General features: G+C 40.2%; 1 protein-coding gene and 1 long non-coding RNA gene across 4 annotated transcripts; one reads left to right on the forward strand and one right to left on the reverse strand.

Moving 5' to 3' along the window:
- Positions 1 to 260: 260 nt before the first annotated feature.
- ndufaf6 (NADH:ubiquinone oxidoreductase complex assembly factor 6) lies at positions 261 to 21,634 on the reverse strand. 3 transcript variants are annotated; one of them, XM_062991278.1, is made up of 9 exons: positions 21,462 to 21,634; positions 14,624 to 14,723; positions 13,128 to 13,250; positions 12,844 to 12,900; positions 12,088 to 12,190; positions 10,806 to 10,939; positions 6,467 to 6,568; positions 3,200 to 3,256; positions 261 to 1,734 (listed from the first exon to the last, which is right to left on the reverse strand). In XM_062991278.1, exons 1-9 carry the CDS (start codon positions 21,632 to 21,634, stop codon positions 1,606 to 1,608), a joined length of 978 nt encoding a protein of 325 aa, XP_062847348.1. In that variant the 3' UTR covers positions 261 to 1,605. The 3 variants fall into 3 exon arrangements, with proteins under 3 accessions (XP_062847348.1, XP_062847350.1, XP_062847349.1); XM_062991279.1 differs by having other exon boundaries at positions 1,647 to 2,665; positions 21,462 to 21,633; XM_062991280.1 differs by lacking the exon at positions 21,462 to 21,634 and having other exon boundaries at positions 14,620 to 14,720.
- On the forward strand, positions 16,805 to 17,722 carry LOC134310497 (uncharacterized). Its single transcript, XR_010011316.1, has 2 exons — positions 16,805 to 17,059; positions 17,472 to 17,722. It is a non-coding gene; the product is annotated as an uncharacterized LOC134310497 (long non-coding RNA).
- Positions 21,635 to 21,733: the final 99 nt, after the last annotated feature.

Consider the following 21,733-nt stretch of genomic DNA (forward strand, 5'->3'; position numbering starts at 1 on the left):
GTGTGTGTGTATAGTCTGTGCTATGTACGGTATTTACACAATAAGGTTTTTTCTATGACCATGTTACATAGTGTCCGAAAATGGAATGTTCCACTCAGGCATGAAAGGGTTAAACATACCTCAATTGAAAATGACAAGGAAGATGAAAAAGCAAGTAAATAAACAATGTTTGGGTATGGCTGTGACACCGTTGTTCTAAAATTGCAAATTTAAGACGTTACATAGAGAAATTAAATGTAAAATAAAAAACACAGACAAGCTTTACATACAAATCATCCAGAATTTATTAAAGGTTCATAACCTGTGTTCTCTGACTGCCTAATTGAAGGTTGTTGAATATCAAGCACCTCATTTTTAATACAGTCCCTCTATTCTGTGCAGGTCCAATAATGAAGCATGTTACTGTCATCATTTTTACCTATGTTGATTTACAGTCTATACTGCATACAGTAAGAAAACTAGGGCAGTTGTAGCCTAATGGTTAAGGTACTGGACAAGTAATCCAAAGGTCGCTGGCTCAAGTCCCACCACTTCCAGGTTGCCACTGTTGGGCCCTTGAGCAAGGCCCTTAACCCTCAATTGCTTAGACAATATACTGTCACAGTACTATAAGTCGCTTTGGATAAAAGTGTCTGCTAAATGCCAAAAATGAATTAGTAAAACTAGTGAAAATCCCAACTGCTATTACAGCAACGGTTTACTAACCTACAGAGAGCGTTTGGAACCTTAATATTGCAAATGGAGTAATAAATAGGGTGAGCCATATTCAGGAATCAGTATGTTTTTTGTAACAAAGAAAGTTAACATTTGAAGACCACCAAAGAATTTTGGACCACACTGTAGGGCCCATTGTCTGGAGGCTGGGTCTCTGTCAGGGTTCATGAGTCTTCTAGCTAGATGATGACCCAAAGCATCATTCAAAAGACACCTAGAAATGGATTAAAACTAAGTGCTGGAGCGCCCAGGTGGCGCAGCGGGATATTCCGCTAGCACACCAGCACAGAGTTTCTGAACTCCTCGGTCCGAAACTCGGTGTTGCCACCGGTCGGCTGGCGGGCATAATTGGCAGTGCCTGCAGCAGATACTAATTGGCCACCGTATCTGCAGGCTGGGTGGGTGGGTCTTCATACGCTGTATAAGGGCCCCGATTGGCGGAAGAGACGCCTGTGCAGAAAGCAGGCGCGAGAAGAGGAGGGCTGTACACGTGTCGGAAGAGGCGTGTACAGTGACGTGCTCTCCTAGGATGCAATCTGGTTTCGCTCAGCAGCAGAAGACGAAACTGAGTGCACTAAATTGGGATGAAAATTGGGAGAAAATGCATTAAAAAACAAACAAAAGTGCTGGAGAATTCAACCAATAGCCAGCAAAGAGTCCAGACCAATCCTATCAAACATCTGTGAGGAAATCTCAAAACAGCAGTTGGGAGAAGGCAACCTTTGAATCTGTGAGACCTGGAGCAGTTGGCAAAAGACTATTGGACTAATAAAACATGTATTAGTGAAAATCCCAACTGCTATTACAGCAATAGTTTACTAACCTACAGATAGTGTTTGGAACCTTAATATTACAAATAGATTAATAAATAAGGTTAGCCATATTTAAGTATCAGTATGTTTTTCTCCAAGATCGAAGATAAAGCTGAATGGGCAGCAGTGGGTTTTTTCTCAGAAGGCTGGGATGAAACACATCAAAATCTACTTTCCGCACTCTCTCCAGGTAGTCCTCAACAGCAATCTGCAAGCCACACATACAAAATAGCAGCAGTTCAATACTTTTTTGTTTTCAAATTGTTATGAATAGGGCTGTGCTAAATAAATGGAAAAATGTGCCTAATTTCACAGAGCTAGTTTTTTAAAAAATCACAGATTTCACGGATTTTTAAACAAAAGTGCCACATTTTATGGCAGTCATTAAATAACACTCGATTCTATCCGATTGAACGATAGAATCAATGGAAGCTACAATACACAGCACAACCTACCTTACCGGATATGTAAATTCTCTACCGTGCTTTTGGCGGCACGATGGCTAAGTGGGTAGCTGTCGCCTCAAAGCAAGAAGGTCATGGGTTTGATCCCCAGGTGTGGCGGTCTGGGTCCTTTCTGTGTGGAGTTTGCATGTTCTCCCCATGTCTGCATGGGTTTACTCCGGGTGCTCCGGTTTCCTCCCACTTTCCAAAGACATGCAAACTTAATTATAATGCCGTATGATTGCAATGCAATTTTCATAGCTGTGAATTAGGTAGGGCCTTGGTTATAAAATAATAAGTAACATTTATGTTCTTTACATTCATTTAATCTTTAATTCATTTTTGTTCTTGACTTGTACTGTTCAGTTTAGGCACCAGCACAGATGGCAAAAAAACAGTAGCGCTCTCCTCTGTAAAAGACAGTAATAATTTGCTGCATCTGGTGGCAGGAAGGTCACCGAAGTGCCCAAACACACAGCTACACACAGAAGATAAACTGGCAACCTTGGAACTCCCCATAAAAGAGATTTTAATGCATCAATGCATTTTGCAGGTCTACAGATTAGGTATTAAAACTTTCTTGGCACATCTACTGACTGTTCCACTTTAGCTGCTGACTAATGTGTTGTAGTCTTGTAGACCACTGATCACCAGCTTCCACTTCTCACCAAAAGCTGTCCTAATACCCTCTCATTTCTGAAAGCAAATGATCAAATTAAACAAATGCACTGTTTGTTTAAATACTTTATATTAAACAGCAATTGTAAAGCCTTTTCATAATGTGAAAACAAAAACCTCATCGGTGGCTTTAAAAAGTGACTGGCAGTAAATTAGTGGAAATTAAAACTAAAAAAGAAGCCTTTGTGAATTATTCCATTTTCAAAAGGCCTCTTGCTGATGGGAGCATTAAGGCACAGTAAGACAGTAAATTAAATAAGACATGAATTAAGTGAAATTAAGTAAATGAAGTAAGGCAGGAACTGAAATTCCTTTTATCTGAGAAAGTGTTTTGTCTCTGCTATATCCTACACACTAACATCTCTATCATGGGCTTTTCTACTGAAAGAGTAATCATGAGGGAGCAGCTATAATAAAGAATAACCCTTAAACTCGTAATTAGATGACACATCTGGAATTTGAGGTTACGAGGAATCTGCCACTGCAAAGAAAGAGATTAAGAGAGTAAGAGAGAGAGAAAGTGTGTGTGAGAGAGAGAGAAAAATCACTTACTGTTTGTAGAAAAGCAGGCATGGCAGCATCTGGAACGTTTTTAATGAAAGATCTAGCCTGTAAAATTTAAAATAAAATTATTATAAAGGAAACGTAAAATGTAATAATGCCAGTTTTGTCACTGACAGTGAACAGCACTTTTATATTTCTCATCACTTATCACAATCCCAATAAATCAATATAATTTTTTTTTTTTTAATCAGTTTAGAACATGGGTGGACGACAAACCCAACTGTTCAACGAGGGTGTATGTTATGTCTTTTTTTTATCATTGATCCATATAATGTATAGCATTAGAGCAAACAAGCATTTAAGCAAGTCACTGGTTCAAGCTGTACCACTGCCAGGTTGCCACTGTTGGGCCCTTAAGCAAGGCCCTTAACTCTGAAATGCTTGAATTGTATATGGTCACAATTGTAAGTCACTTTGGATACATTTATTTATTTATTAGGATTTTAACGTCATGTTTTACACACTTTGGTTACATTCATGACAGAAACGGTAGTTACTCGTTACACAAGATTCATCAGTTTACAAGTTTAATATCAAACACAGTCATGGACAATTTTGTATCTCCAATTTACCTCACTTGCATATCTTTGGACTGTGGGAGGAAACCGGAGCTCCTGGAGGAAACCCATGCAGACATGGGGGGAGCATTCAAACTCCACACGGAAAGGACCCGGACAACTCCACCTGGGGATTGATTCTTGCTGTGAGGCGACAGTGCTACCCACCCCACTTTGGATAAAAAACAGCTTTTAACAGCTGTAAATATAAATACTTAAAATGAACACAATTGAGTTTTGACTTTGGACAATAAGTGTTTGTACAGTGACTTCAGAAATCATTCAGAACTGTTGGGCTTTTGCACACGTTGTTGTTGACTTGGTTTTAAATAGATATGATTGCTACCACATACAATATTTACCCATCAATCTACACTTTTTACTCATAATGACATGTTTAGTTTTTTTTTAATGTATTAACATCTTTTAATTTTTTTTCAAACACTGGAATCTCTTATTCACATAAGAATTGACATTTTGCTCTTAGCTTTATTTATTCTTTAGATGTGTCTACAACCCAATCTGATTTGATTGAATATAGTTTGGAAAGGTGCACACCTATAAAACTGTATGTAAGGCCTTGGTCAGGGAGGTAGGAAAGAGCCTGTTGCTCTAAAAGAACTTCAAAAGTCCTGTGCAGAGGAGGAAAAACCTGTTGGATGGACAACTATCTCTGCAGCACTCCATGAAACGGGTCTTTATTGCAGAATGGAGAAAGCCAGCTTTGAGTAAAAGGCATATTTGCTAAATGGAATGTAAGAGAACTGAGCAAAAAGATTATTTGGTCTGATGAGACAAAATAATTAAATTTAACAGAACAGCAAGCAGAATGTTTGTGCTTGATTGTGCTTTATAATTAAAAAAACCTAATGTTTACCAGTGCATGAAACTGGAGGATTAATCATGGTAATCTTAATAACAATGATATTAAAGAATTATGAATAGGTGGTGATGTAATAATTCTGACAGGCCTAATTATAGTTAAGCAGCACTGTTTCATGAGAGCCTGACTGATCTGGATTACTACTGTGGAAAAAAAACTAATAGCGCCAAATCTATACCTGTAATAATAGTCATGCTGTTCACATTCAGTTAATTGTATTCTCTAAATGCATATAATTACACAATAAAAGAACAGTGAACAAGTCATAACAATATTATTATAATATGCAATTAAGCTGAATAATAAAAATTCATTGATTATTTTAGCTAATGCCAAGTTCACACTACACAACTTTCCAAGTCATCAGGTCACTGTACAGTTCACACTACACAACTGGATCTCTTGTAATCGGGAGTCTTTCAAGTCAGTGTGGCTTTCATACTACACGACTGATCGGCGATAGTGGGTTTCACACTACACGATCTATCACCAACTGGAATCGCAGGCGAGCTTCTCTGGTCTCCCAAACTATGTTTTGTCACGAAAACAAAAGCAAGAAGTGACGAGTTTACTGATACCACGTCCAAAAATGCACATCAACAAGTAGCGAGCGATCGAAGTTTGTGCGCTGATGTGCAGCGTGAAAATCAAGAAGAAAAAATAAATGAATCTGAGTGGATTCGGCTACGCAAACAGCATGAATTGTTCTATATTGAGTTGGAGGTTAATAAATATTTTTTATGTTAAGGATAAGGAGAGCAATAACTATATTATGCACCTGTCCCATCTTTTTACACTTCTACCCTGCGCTTCGCCTCACACCGTATCTTGCGTTCTCATTGGCTGTTCGACATAGCACTCATTGCCAGTCGGCCGACTGATCCAGATATTTGATATGCTATATATTTTACTTCAGTCGGCGAGCCGCTCGGATCAAGTTGTTGAGTAGTTCACACATAGCGATCGAGAGCCGAGTTTTGATCGCCGAGCGAACACAGAGTTGCTCCCGAGCTGGCAAATCTAGAGCCGACCAGTCGGTGAGTGAAAATCAGGGCAAAAATCGTGTAGTGTGAACTAGGCATTAGTGTGCCCAAAAAACAGTGCCCTACTAAATTCACAGGAAAATGTGCTTAATTTCACACACCTCATTTTTCAAAAATCACATATTTCATGGATGTTTAAACAAAAGTGCCACATTTAGCGGACCACTTCTTTACAACTGTGCTTCTGCACAGGCGCCTCTATCCACTAACCAGGGTCCTTGCACAGCGTATTGAAGGCCCCACCCACTTAGTCCGGTCATTTCGCCACCCAGCAAACATGGTTGCCAATTTGTGTCTGCTGCAGGCAATGCCAATTGTGCCCGCTAGATGGTGCCCAACTAACTGGTAGCAGAGCCGAGATTCGAACCAGGGTGTGCTAGCGGAATATCCCACTGCACCACCTGGGCACAGTTCCGAGTAGTGTTTTTAGCTGCTTTACACTTCGACATCTTGGACATTTTGACTAAGCGATTGCTAACTGAATTGCAGGAGGATTGCTAGGACCATCTTATAGTGCAAATTAATCAGTAAACGTGAAGCACTTAAACGCTACGTGAATGAAAAACTTTAAATCAACAAACCTTAAATTATGAATTTCACAACAAATTGCATATTACGTGGTATATATTCACTGCCGTGAATTGGGGAAGGCCTTACTTATAAAATAAGCAGTAAATATCAGTACCAGGTAGGTGTACCTAAGTCCTTGTAAAGTGTATTCAGCCCACTGTGATCTGATTTAAGCTCATTGCAAAGTTTAAAATCAACTCACATGTTGGAGATGAAGATGAGCTTGGCTGGCAATATCATACCCCACATCCCTGACATTTTGCTCTCTGCTACCCCGGATGAAGTCTTCCTGTGATGCTCCATGCTGAGAAAGAAATGACCACAGATACTGAGCTCAATCTGGCAATCTTCTCCCACCCTCCCAACCTAAATTATATCCCCGGTCAGATCCAATAGATTCTGTCTGAATGCCATCCGGGGCATCAGAACAAAAAGTCCATTAAAACCAACACGATGCATAAAACACACACAGATGCAGACATGGTGTATAATATATAATAGAAGAACATGGTGTACTCTTTTGAATAAAAATCTTGTTACAGAGGGCTGATGTATGATGTAACAGAAGTCTGGTGTGGCAGCTCAGCCTGTTTCAAAAGTAGGTCAAAAACCTACATTTCAAAATCAATCAGAGTCAAATGTCCATGTCCATTTATAACCCATAAATGTACCTCCGAGTCACGGAACACACAATCACACAGACACTCCAAAATCTAGGGAAAGACTTCCTAGAGCAGTAACTAATGACCATGGCTATATAAGCCATTTCTAGCACAGTTGTTGACCATAGCTTAAAATATTTACTGTACTGGGGAAGCTTTAGAGCTTTCCAGCATTGCCTTTTATTTATACTAGGATACATCTGGGTGAATGAAGGTTATAGAACCAATCTATTTTTAACTCTAAATCCTTAAAACTGGGTTTGTGTGTGTGTCTTTTAACTTGTTTCTCTGTAGATGCTCCCAACTAAAAGTTTATAAGATTATTTTAATAAACTTTATAGTTACCTGGACACATTGGACTCTGGACTGTACACAGGTGAGAATTGAGCCCAGTTACTTAGAATACATGTTGCAGAGTGAAACCCACTCTAACAGCTTTGCCACCATGCCACATACAATGATCAGCCACAACATTAAAACCACCTCCTTTTTTCTACACTCACTGTCCATTTTATCAGCTCCACTTACCATATAGAAGCACTTTGAAGTTCCACAATTACTGACTGTAGTCCATCTGTTTCTCTACATACCTTTTTAGCCTGCTTTCACCCTGTTCTTCAGTGGTCAGCACCCCCACAGGGCAGGTATTATTTAGGTGGTGGATCATTCTCAGCACTGCAGTGACAATGACATGGTGGTGGTGTGTTAGTGTGTGTTGCGCTGGTATGAGTGGATCAGACGCAGCAGCGCTGCTGGAGTTTTTAAATACCGTGTCCACTCTATTAGACACTCCTACCTAGTTGGTCCACCTTGTAGATGTAAAGTCAGAGACGATCGCTCATCTGTTGCTACTGTTTGAGTTGGTCATCTTCTAGACCTTCATCAGTGGTCACAAAATGCTGCCTACGGGGTGCTGTTGGCTGGATATATTTTTGGTTGGTGGACTATTCTCAGTCCAGCAGTGACAGTGAGGTGTTTAAAAACTTCATCAGCGCTGCTGTGTCTGATCCACTCGTACCAGCACAACACACACTAACACACCACCACCATGACAGTGTCACCGCAGTGCTGAGAATGATCCACCACCCAAATAATACCTGCTCTGTAGTGGTCCTGACCATTGAAGAACAGCATGAAAGGGGGCTAACAAAGTATGCAGAGAAACAGATGGACTACAGTCAGTAATTGTAAAACTACAAAGTGCTTCTATATGGTAAGTGGAGCTGATAAAATAGACAATGTGTGTAGAAACAATGAGGTGGTTTTTATGTTATGGCTGTTTTTCCCATTTTAAAAGCTGATGTATCAATATAAAAAAATACATTTAGCCTAGGACACTTCACAATCAAGTGGATATATATGAAAAATGGAAATTGCTTAACATTATGTTTGGAGAGAAAAGCCTCAGCACACAAAGACCAAAACCTCATCTGTGGCTGTTTTGCCGCCACATAGCCTAGACAGATTTCAACTGTTAAGGGAACAGTTCGTTTTACATTTTAATGACAGGTAGTCTGTCACGAAAGGCTGCTGTTCTATTTTAATAGCTGAATGACACAAGCCAAAAACAACAGAACAGTCTGATATTGGACCAAATCATACCAATATTGAGATGCTGTGGCATGACCTTATAAAAGCTTTTCATTTAATTGAACCCAACTGGTCTAAAATGCCACCTCCTAATGTGCTGGTCTAAATGACTGTTCAGTACATAGCTCATGACATATAAAGGTTTCAATCACTTTTGTAGTCTGGACAGTGGATGACTAATAATAGTCTATTGTTCTTATTTTTACTTTAACATTAATAAATATACTGTACAATGAATATGTAATAACCCAAGAAATCCAGGTAACTCCAAAGGGTTCACAAACCTTTTCTTTTTTTTAAAATGCATTTTTCTCCCCTTTTCTTCCTTTTAGCGCGTCCAATTGCCCAACTGCATCATGCTTCCTCTCCACCAATGCCGATCCCCACTCTGATTGAGGAGAACGAAGCTAACCCACGTCCTCTCCAACACGAGGGCAGCATGCCGTATGCATCTTATCACCTACACTTTGACGAGTGCAGTGCAGCTCAGCACTGTGTAGCTCAGCACTGTATACGGACAGACACACCCTGAAAGCACTCTCTTCTCATCTCTGTGCAGGCGACATTAATCAGCCAGCAGAGTCGTAATTCCATTAGTTATGAGACAGTCCCTATCCGGCTTAATCCCACCCCTATCTGAACAACAGGCCAATCGTTGTTCATGTGGGTGCTCAGCCTAGCCGGCAGGCAGAGCTGAGATTCAATACGATGTATTCGGGATCCCAGCTCTGGTTCCAGCGTGTGTTTTCCCCGCTGCGCCACCTGAGCACCACAGATTTGAAGTTTCTTTATTTGGGATCTGCTGTATAAACAACTTTTTACAGGTAAACACGGCAAAGCCATTTTGATTTTGTTTGATGTTGAACTTTGAAAATTTGTGGGTCCTGTTGACAACAAATTCCACTAAAATAGACATATTTTTGGCTACAGAATGCTACTGCTTGTGCTTCAGCTGTAGGCAAACTGGATTTGTGGCCCCCTCTGACACGTGTGTGCAGCCAGCTGCTTCTTTTTAGCCACATGAAGCAGGTATAGATAATCACACACCAATTCATATTATCCCCCATCTCATTATGCAAGCACCCTAGATCAAACAGAGGTTGTAATTTCAGCAGTCAGATTTGCGGCAATCCCACCTGTGTAGCTGGAGCTGTGCAGCACCAATTACACCTGTCAATATTGTGCCACTGTGGTTGTTTAGTGGCATAAACACAGACATAAATGCTTAGCATGTTAACACAGTGCCCTCTGCAGTCTGAATTTAAAAACAATCTTAGATACAAGTAAAAGTACCAACACAATTAAAGTATCTTAACAGTAAATTAAGACCTGGTCAGACAACCTGGAATATCTTTCTGACAAGTTCACCTGAATGAAATATTTAGAATCATATCATGTTCAGATGTGCTGTAATGACACATGGGATAAAACACCCCCCCCCCATCGCTCTATAGCGCAATCCTACAGTGCATCCTGGTGCAATCTCCTCTAAAGATGAACGATGCACACGTGCCCAAGCGTCCACATGGTCTTGTAGAAAACAGGATCCATCTGACCAGTCAACCTTCCTCCATTGCTCCAGTTCTGATGCCTCTGCACCCAATGTAGATGCTTACAACAGGTGGACAGAAGTTAGCATGGGCACCTTGACTGGCCGGCAACCACGCAATCCCAAACACACACATCACATGATACCTCAGAATACACATACCTCATCAGCAGGATTTCTGCAATTTGAACCAGAGTAGTTCTTCTGTTGGCTGGTTCCAGATGCCATAGCCTTTATGTCCTCTGATATCAATAAGTCTTGGACACCTAACAATTTGTTCGCGGTTCATAGCTAGTCCCTCCTTGGACCTCTGTCAGTGGGCACTCTTGCTGTTTCAGAGAAACTTCAACCCAGTCCACTAGATATAACAATTTGGCCAATGTTTTACACTTTGGTTACATTCATGACAGGAACGGTAGTTACTCATTACACAAGGTTCATCAGTTCACAAGGTTATATCAAACACAGTCTTGGACAATTTAGTATCTCTAATTCACCTCACTTGCATGTCTTTGTACTGTGGGAGGAAACCGGAGCACCCGGAGTAAACCCACGCAGACACAGGGAGAACATGCAGACACCACACAAAAAGGACCTGGACCACCCCACCTGGGTATCGAACCCAGGACCTTCTTGCTGTGAGGCAGCAGTGCTACCCACTTAGCCACCGTGCCGCCCCGGGGTTATTTAGTAAACCTAAATAAAAAGCAAAGATAAAAGACGCATGTCCTGACACTCACCAGCATGCAGATGTCCATGGGGAGGTAGACCTTGCGTCTCTGGCTGTGGTATGGAATGGCTCGCAGACACGTCACTATTCCTTGTGCTTTTCCAATATGGCTGGCAGCATGATCTGCATGGACGTTTTTCACGCCTTTATAAACACATGCATGGAAAGAAAGAGAATGTTCCATTTAACAAAGACTGGCATGTATGGAGATAAAGTTTTTATTAACATTTTGGCAATGGCAATTTTGGCATAATTGCCTGTTACAATTACAATTGAATTATCTGTAGTTAAATGCTGTGAAACAAAGATCATTCTGAAAAAATGTCAGAAAAAGGCAGAAAGTCTTTTGCTGCAGCTCAACTCCTCCGCAGTGGCTTTAAAAAGTGACGTGACGGTAAAACGCACTATTATAAATGATAGGTGAAAAAGGCAGCAAATTAGTGAAAATGAAAAATGAAGAAAAGAAACCTCTGTGAACCGTTCTCGTCCTGGTACGTTTTAAAAAAGCCTCTCACTAAACAGAGCATGAAGACACTGCTAGACACAAAACTGGAACTGGAAATTATCTTCATCTAAAACAGCTTTTTTTTCTTTTTGTGACCTCGTACAGACTAGTGTCTTCTCTGTGGGGCTTTTCTACTGTATTAAAGTATAACCCCTGACCCCTGTCCACATTCAGAGACATAATTGGATGACGGCGCTCATCCAAATGGTAAGATCTCCAGCATTTTAAATGGCACTTATGATCACATACGAACAAATTAGTATGAGTTTTATTCATAAAGAAACAGAACTGTTGCAGAAATCATTAACATACTCCATGATATACATGCACCTGTTTGTTTGTTTATTAGGATTTTAACGTCATGTTTTACACTTTGGTTACATTCATGACAGGAATGGTAGTTACTCATTACACAGGGTTCGGTTCATCAGTTCACAAGGTTATATCGAACACAGTCTTGGACAATTTAGTATCTCCAGTTCACTTCACTTGCATGTCTTTGGACTGTAGGAGGAAACCAGGGAGAACATGCAAACTCCACACAGAAAGGACCCAGACCGCCCCACCTGGGAATCCAACCCAGGACCTTCTTGCTGTGGGGCGACAGTGACCCACTGAGCCGCCGTGCCGCCCCATACATGCACCTCGTGTGTGTACGTAAATGTTTCATTCCTACTTGTTGTATCTTAATTACTGCTGATCGTTCTAGTGTAATAAATAAAAATCCCTAATAAAAATACTAGACTGTACTGTAAGTGTGTGATGTACAAGGGTTTTTCAGGCTCACCAAGAGTCTCCAGCATGAGATAGAAAAGAGAGGACTGAGTGTTCTCCGAGTAAGACTCCAGTTCCTGCAAATTCCTGTAAGCTCTGTCGTCCATGTCCTTCTCCTGTCAAAAAAATTCAATTATTTAATTATAGTTTTAGATGTTTGGAAGTGAATAGCAGTGCTTAGTGGAACGTTGTTTTGACCTTCGGGAGGATTTTATATACGTTTTTATAGCTAGATTTATTGCTAGTTGCTGGTGCACGACATAAAATAATATTTTAATTAAAAGACCAGTAAACTGGGCGCCCAGGTGGCACTGGGGATATTCCGCTAACACACCAGCACCGAGATTTTGAACACCCCAGTTCGAATGTTGGCTCTGCTACCGGTCAGCGGAGTGCCATCTAGTAGGCACAATTGGCAGTGCCTGCAGCAGACACAAATTGGCAACTGTGTCTGCTGGGTGGGGAAATGACCAGACTAAGTGGTTGGGGTCTTTAAACACTGTGCAAGGATAGAGCAGCACAGGCATAAAGAAGGGGTTCGCTAGGATTGTGCACGCATCGGAGCACACGTGAGCGGCAATATACCCTCCTTTAACGCAATCAGGGATCCGCAACAGCAAAGGACAAATTGACTATGCTAAATTGGGAGAAAAATGCATAAATAAATAAAAAACACCAGTAAATCAGGTCAGGGCCACATGCTTCTAATTTTTTAGTCTTGCTGTACCTAATTTTGTCTCGAAACCAAAACAAAAATGCTAAACTTAACTCTTTCTGCTACCATCCTTAACAGCCATCTCCTTGTGAGTGTGTGTTTCCTCACTGCCTGCAAAGAGAAGCACAAATTGATTTCTGAATCCCATTTTTTGCTTTTCATATACAACAAGTATGTGGACTCCTGACCATGAGCTTGTCAGACATCCTATTCCAAAACTACTGGTACTAACACAGATGTTCACATACAAAGCACATTTTACCAGATTGTTTCAACTGTGATCACATTCACATATAAAGTTGCTTTACTACAAGTTATATGTTTAATGGGAAACCAACCCTCCACAGCTCCATGCTGACTGGTTGAACTGGTGGATCATCTCTAAAAATGTCCTCTACTGCTGTCTTCCAAAACTGCATTCGCATTAAACCAATAGTCTTCTGAGACACAGAGTCCTTCACCTAAAATAAACAAAAGCTGAAAATTAGGAGTGTTTATGAATAATCAAATACTTGGTAAATATTGGTAAGGTGACGGCATTTATAGCCTAAATATTGCTATTAGGGTATTTGTTAGATCATCGTCTGCAAGTCACAAAATATGTAAGTTTTAAAAAGCAAAAGCCCCACCGAAGACTAATTTAATAAAGCGTAGAACTTTGTTGGAATGTGGTCCAGATTGGAAGAACACAGGAGGTTAGAAGATTGAATACATGCACTCATAATAACTGCCTGCATTTTTCACAGGGGATCTGGCACCCATGAAAATCTCTGGGCTCATGGTTGGTATATACCCTGAAGAGGATGCTGATCCATTACAGGGCAAAATACCCTTATTTACATACACCTAAGGCACGCTTTTCATTACAGATCAATTACTTTTTTTAAAAAGACAAACACTGATATTTTTCTTGGTTAACTGTGTCGTTCTTGCCACCCTTCAACAAATCCCACTTCTGCCAAGTACTCTAGCCTACTAATTCAACCTAGACATAGAGAATGAATACAAAATGACAACAAGACGATTTTCTGTTTTCCCCGTTGTGGTTGTTGGAGTCTTTTTGCAATTTTAGCTGATCTCTGGAACCTCATTTATCACACTCTATGTGAAATTGTTTTAAAAATAGTTTCATTTTGAATTATAGACTGAGAACTTGTTGCACCTCCTCTTCTGATCACACTGATAAGATCTTGCATCTCGACAGCTGATTAAAAGCAGTTCTCACGCTTCATCGTATCAGTTGTAGCAAATGAACAAAAAATTAATAAATGATGTAGTATTTTGGAGTATCAGGATATTTTGTTAATACTGTCATGTCAGAGTTATTCAACATATATATTATTACATAATACTGCTGATCTTAAAACCTACTGCCAGAATATATGACCTAAATTTGGGTTACAACATAATTAAACCATTGGGAATTTAATAATGATTCTTAATTGCATTCAGCTGCAAGATGCAAGCTGCAAGACTCCACAACAATCGCAACTCTTGACCAAGAAGCACAGGAATGGTTGACTGGAACATGGAGTTCTGTTCGGCAATATGGATCAGCGGTTTGTCTGGCACAAGAAAACCTCCAGAGCCTTCAAAGACGGTGAAGCCCTGGAGTGGCTTTCTCAGTCTCCAGATTACAATTCTGTAAAATCTTTGCTAAGATTAAAAAAAAAAAAGCAGTTGAAGCACAAAAGTCATCAAACATCAATGAACTGGAAGCTTTTGTTCGAGAAGAATGAGTGAAGATCACAAAACCTTGAATTATATATTCTTAATCCTAGCCTGCAGTTCTAGAAAAGTGGATACATTTGCATCAGCCATAATAAATACCTGCCTGTGCCAGTTCCACATTAAAAGCCCTCAGTGCCAAGGAGGAGCGGCGAGCAGCTTCAGGAAGAAGCAAAGAACACACAAAGCCTTCATAATCTCGCAATCTGTTGGAGAAAGTACAACAATGATATAGCATTCAACAGTAACAAATTGTTTACCATCCTCTACCAGGAATATTTTTTCCCACATTTTTTTCACAATGTTCTTCTGCCGAATTTAACACATTGAAGAAAAACAAAAAAATCAGCATGTAGAGAAGTTGCCACTTCCCTTAATATGGGAACATACCCTTAATATGTTAAATTCAGCAAATAATCGGAAATTGTCTGCTAATATTTGCTACTGACTCTATCCAACAAAACAAAACTCTCACTCACACTGTACATTTACAGATGTTATCTGAGCAAACAGTGTTTACAAAGGATTAAGATGGAATGTTAAATACACACACACACTCACACTCACACATCATTACAGCATATTGGTGTGTGGTTCCAAAACAGTGTGTGAAAATAATAACCAGCAGAAGCAAACACACCACCTTACATCACTCATTTGGTGGGATGGTGGTGCTGCAGACAGCATAAGTGCTGGGAAATCTGAGTCTAAATCTCACCTCTGGTCAAAGACTGTGAGAAACTTGGCTCTGCTTGTTTTCTCTTATTACCCTAATTCTTTACCACTTCTAAAAATGCAAAAAGTGGACAAGATACTCTAAACTGTCATGAGTCCAGTGTTTTATGGTGGTGGTCAGACACACTGCAGCCATCATCTGCAGTGTGCAATTGCAGTTGCAAAAGATAAATGAATTAATGTTACCTCTTGTACTACTGAAGTATTTACATTAGTTTTTTAATATGCAGATTCCTGTTACAAGTAACCATATTCCATAAGTCAGTCACTTATATTTAGACTTTGACCAAATAAACCAAAGGCTGCTGTGCAGAAACAAAGCTTCAACTTTTTCGTTTTCCACACGATCAGCAATAAAATGGGTCAAGCTTTAATTTGACGATTTTCAAGCTGGGGCTTTTTTCCCCCTTTTTCTACCCGCAGCCTCTAAGCTAACAGTGACAGACAGTGCTGCTTGGGTTCCAGAAGCTTCTAATTCATGGCAGACCTATTATTAGAGGTTTTGGGATACCAGCAGATCATCCAAACAGATTTTCTCTTAACATGAGATGACAGTTTGGCAAAGAGACCACTGTTCCATGTACTTTGTACTTAGAACCAACTGTTTGTACATAATATGTTGAGACTTGAATTGCTAAGCAACAGTTTCTCGTTACATTCTTACAATCTGTGGTCTACTTTTTTTAAGATTTGCACAAAGCTTCTCAAGACTTTTATATTGTAATACACATTTCCTGTCTATATAAGGTGACAGCTTGAGTTTTCTTCCAGTAATTGGTGAAAGAAAATACTACTATCAATGTAGTTTTTAAAAGATACAGTTAAACTAGCTAAAGGTAAACAAAATTAGTCACTTATGAAATTGGAGGCAATATTACAAAGTTAAGTGTCCTTTCAAAAACTTATTTTACGATTTATTTATTAGGATTTTAGCGTCATGTTTTACACTTTGGTTACATTCATGACAGAACAGGTTATTACTGGTTACACAAGATTCATCAGTTCACAAGTTTAATGTCAAACACAGTCATGAAACCAAAGCTCCCTAAGGAAACCAACGCAGACACAGGGAGAACATGCAAACTCCACACAGAAAGGACCTGGACTGCCCCACGTGGGGACTGAACCCAGGACTTTCTTGCTGTGAAGTGACAGCGCTACCCACTGAGCCACCAAGCCGCAAACTTATTTTACAAAATTAATAAAGTAGGTTAATTTATGTATATTTTATAATGTGTTATTCTTTCAGAAAACACAAAACAATTTTACATGGTGTTTTTGGACAAACACGCGTTTTACTTATACAGAAATAGGGCGGCACGGTGGCTGAGTGGGTAGCACTGTCACCTCGCAGCAAGAACGTCCTGGGTTCGATCCCCAGGAGGGCCGGTCCAGGTCCTTTCTGTGTGGAGTTTGCATGTTCTCTCCGTGTCTGCGTGGGTTTACTCCGGGTTCTGGTTTCATCCCACAGTCCAAAGACTAGGGCTGCAACGATTAGTCGACATAATCGATAACGTCGACTATAAAAATTTGTCGACGTGTAATTTCATTGTCGACGCGTCGTTATTATTGCAACGCACTAAAGGAACTTCAGGGGGCACAGCATCGCTTCCCTGGCGCAGCAGGGAGTTTATGAAGACAGAGAAGCAAAGATAAAGAGACCGAAACTTTCTAAAGTATGGGAGAATTTCAGCCAAAATAAACCAAAGAAACGAGCTGAATGCAGACACTGCAGAGCAGAGTTGTGGTTTCACGCCAGCAACACGGTGAAACGCGAGCACCCTGCAGCCAGCGTTATTCAGGACAGGTAAGGTTTTACACCGCTTCATTCTTTAAGCAATGTACTCTAGCTAATATTTGTTAATGTTAGAGTACCTGTCGGAAAACTTCCTAAGAGATCGCTATTTTTTAGGTTTGATAGCTAAGCTAGCGCATTAAGTGCAATAGTTAATCAGTGATTTATTAGGAGTAACGTTATATAACTTAACGTTATAGCCTAACGTTATTTTTTGCTCACGTTGATGAGTGCATTCATTCTAAATAATAAGCGTTCTCCACTTAATAGTAGCTAGTTAGCTCAGCAGATAATTCAGTTAAGATATTTAACCTGTTATGGTTTAGTTGGCATAGCCAGTACACTATTTGTAATAAACTATGATACATAGCCTTCAGTTTGTGATAATTAATACAGCTTTCTCTTTTGCTCTTTCTATTAATAGCACTAAGCAATGGAGTGTGGATGACTTTCACCAGAGAAGAGGTTCATGCACCCCTCAAATGGCTGAGGTCCTCACAGACAGCATTCACATGTTTCTCAATGACATGTTATATATGTTTTTGATTTCCAGAGTGATAACTTCTGAAACATAACAGTTTCTAATGCTGTCCAAAGCTTTCTTATTTCATTGATTTTTTTATTGTGATTGTGTATTAATGTTTCAAATATATTTGATTAAACTATCAAGCTTAAGTTTCAAATTCATGTTTCATGGGTCATTATTTTAATTTGATATTGGAACTTAAATAACATAAGAGTTTTGTTATGTTAAGGCAGAGATGGAGGGTATGACATAAATAGTCGTTGACTAGTCGACTAATCGAAAAAATAATCGTCAGATTAGTCGACTACTAAAATAATCGTTAGTTGCAGCCCTACCAAAGACATGCAAGTGAAGTGACTTGGAGACACTTAATTGTCCATGACTGCGTTCGATATAGCCGTGTGAGCTGATAAATCTTGTGTAATGAGTAAATAACGTTTCTGTCATGAATGTAACCAAAGTGTAAAACATGACGTTAAAATCCTAATAAACAAAGTTATACAGAAATAAATATATATATATATATACAGTGTATCACAAAAGTGAGTACACCCCTTAAATTTCTGCAGATATTTAAGTATATCTTTTCATGGGACAACACTGACAAAATGACACTTTGACACAATGAAAAGTAGTCTGTGTGCAGCTTATATAACAGTGTAAATTTATTCTTCCCTCAAAATAACTCAATATACAGCCATTAATGTCTAAACCACCGGCAACAAAAGTGAGTACACCCCTAAGAGACTACACCCCTAAATGTCCAAATTGAGCACTGCTTGTCATTTTCCCTCCAAAATGTCATGTGATTTGTTAGTGTTACTAGGTCTCAGGTGTGCATAGGGAGCAGGTGTGTTCAATTTAGTAGTACAGCTCTCACACTCTCTCATACTGGTCACTGAAAGTTCCAACATGGCACCTCATGGCAAAGAACTCTCTGAGGATCTTAAAAGACGAATTGTTGCGCTACATGAAGATGGCCAAGGCTACAAGAAGATTGCCAACACCCTGAAACTGAGCTGCAGCACAGTGGCCAAGATCATCCAGCATTTTAAAAGAGCAGGGTCCACTCAGAACAGACCTCGCGTTGGTCGTCCAAAGAAGCTGAGTGCACGTGCTCAGCGTCACATCCAACTGCTGTCTTTGAAAGATAGGTGCAGGAGTGCTGTCAGCATTGCTGCAGAGATTGAAAAGGTGGGGGGTCAGCCTGTCAGTGCTCAGACCATACGCCGCACACTACATCAAATTGGTCTGCATGGCTGTCACCCCAGAAGGAAGCCTCTTCTGAAGTCTCTACACAAGAAAGCCCGCAAACAGTTTGCTGAAGACATGTCAACAAAGGACATGGATTACTGAAACCATGTCCTATGGTCTGATGAGATTGTTTGGTTCAGATGGTCTCAAGCATGTGTGGCGGCAATCATGTGAGGAGTACAAAGATAAGTGTGTCATGCCTACAGTCAAGCATGGTGGTGGGAATGCCATAATCTGGGGCTGCATGAGTGCAGCAGGTGTTGGGGAGTTACATTTCATTGAGGGACACATGAACTCCAATATGTACTGTGAAATACTGAAGCAGAGCATGATCCCCTCCCTCCGGAAACTGGGTCGCAGGGCAGTGTTCCAGCATGATAATGACCCCAAACACACCTCTAAGACGGCCACTGCTTTATTGAAGAGGCTGAGGGTAAAGGTGATGGACTGGCCAAGCATGTCTCCAGACCTAAACCCAATAGAACATCTTTGGGGCATCCTCAACCGGAAGGTGGAGGAGCGCAAAGTCTCGAATATCCGCCAGCTCCGTGATGTCGTCATGGAGGAGTGGAAAAGCATTCCAGTGGCAACCTGTGAAGCTCTGGTAAACTCCATGCCCAGGAGAGTTAAGGCAGTTCTGGGAAATAATGGTGGCCACACAAAATATTGACACTTCAGGAACTTTCACTAAGGGGTGTACTCACTTTTGTTGCCGGTGGTTTAGACATTAATGGCTGTATATTGAGTTATTTTGAGGGAAGAATAAATTTACACTGTTATATAAGCTGCACACAGGCTACTTTTCATTGTGTCAAAGTATCATTTTGTCAGTGTTGTCCCATGAAAAGATATACTTAAATATCTGCAGAAATGTGAGGGGTGTACTCACTTTTGTGATACACTGTATATATATATATATATATATATATATATATATATATATATATATATATATATATATATATATATATATATATATATACAGTGCCATCAGAAAGTATTCACACCCATTCCCTTTTTCCACATTTTGTTACGTTACAGACATATTTGAACACCGATTTGAGTATAGTTTTCTTTTAAAAAATCTACATGAAATAGCCCATAATGACAAAGTGAAAACATGTTTTCAGACATTTTTGTAAATTTATTACAAGTGTAAACATTTAAACATAATAGGTACATAAGTATTCACACCCATGGCTTAATATTTTGTTGAAGCACCTTTGGCAGCAATCACAGCCTCTTCTTGGGTATGTCTGTACAAGCTTGGCACACCTGTCTTGGGCATTTACTCCCATTCTTCTCTGCAGATCCTCTCAAGCTCAGTCAGGTTGGATGGGCAGCATCTGTAGACAGCCATTTTTAGGTCTTTCCAGAGATGTTCAATTGGATTCAAGTCCGGGCTCTGGCTGGGCCACTCAAGGACATTCACAGACTGCTCCTGAAGCCACTCCTTTGTTATCTTGGCTGTGTGCTTTGGGTCATTGTCGTGTTGGAAGATGAATCGTTGCCCTAGTCTGAGTTCCAGAGCACTCTGGAGCAGGTTTTCTTGAAGAATCTCTATATTTGGCTGCTGTCATCTTACCCTCTAGTCTAGTCGCCCAGTTCCTGCCACAGAAAAACATCCCCACAGCATGATGCTGTCACCACTATGCTTGACAGTAGGGATGGTGTTAGCCAGGCGATGAGCAGTACCTGTTTTTCTCCAGACATGACACTTGTAGTTCAGGCCAAAAAGTTCTATTTTGGTTTCACTCTGGTGGGAGAATTCTTAAGGTGCTTTTTGGCAAACTCCAAGCGGGCTGCCATGTGCCTTTTAGTGAGGAGTGGCTTCCATCTGGCCACTCTACCATAAAGGCCTGATTGGTGGAGTGTGTCAGCAATGGTTGACCTACTGGATGGTTGTCCTATCTCCACAAGGGAACATTGGAGCTCTGCCTTAGTGACCATTGGGTTCTTGGTCACCTCTCTGACCAAGGCCCTTCTTCCCCGATTACTCAGTTTGGTCGGGCGGCCAGATCTAGGGAGTGTTCTGGTGGTTCCAAACTTCTTCCATTTCCGAATAATGGAGACGACAGTGCTTTTCGGGACCTTCGATGCTGCCTACATTTTTTTTGTATCCTTCCCCAGATTTGTGCCTTGACACAATCCGATCTCGGAGGTCTAAAGACAATTCCTTTGACTTCATTGCTTGGTTTCTGCTCTGATATGCACTGTCAACTGTGAGACCTTTTATAGACAAGTGTGTGCCATTCCAAATTATGTTCAATCAACTGAATTTACCACAGGTGGTCTCCAATCAAGTTGTAGAAGCATCTCAAGGATGATCTGTGTAAACTGGATGCACCTGAGCTCAATTTTGAGCGTCATAGCAAAGGGTGTGAATACTTATGTACCTATTATGTTTAAATGTTTACATTTTTAAAAGATTTACAAAAATGTCTGAAAACATGCTTTCACTTTGTCATTAACCAAACCATTAACCAAAGTGTAAAACATGACGTTAAAATCCTAATAAACAAACAAACTTATACAGAAATAACAAAAATTAATCCACAGGACTACCGTAAAATGTACTACGGATACATGACCATGGATTTACTTGTAATGTTGAACTAACTGTGTGCTGCTTACCTGACCAGATCAACACAGTATTTCTCATCATGTTGTGAGCTGGAATTTGATAACGATCTCAAACACTTCACCTCAGTCAGCCTCTGATTATACATAATATTTGAAAGCATTTTATTACGATATAAACTGCTGGTGTTTAAAAGAGCATATTTTAATCTAATACCTGGTGCCATGTTGTTAAACACGCCTACAGAGGCACCAGTCCCCCTCTACTATAACCTTGCGCTGTTGATTTCAGTCCCCCGACAATGCACGTTTCTGATTTGCGTTCC

This window comes from Trichomycterus rosablanca, chromosome 3, assembly GCF_030014385.1.
Source record: "Trichomycterus rosablanca isolate fTriRos1 chromosome 3, fTriRos1.hap1, whole genome shotgun sequence".
Classification (NCBI taxonomy): domain Eukaryota; kingdom Metazoa; phylum Chordata; class Actinopteri; order Siluriformes; family Trichomycteridae; genus Trichomycterus; species Trichomycterus rosablanca.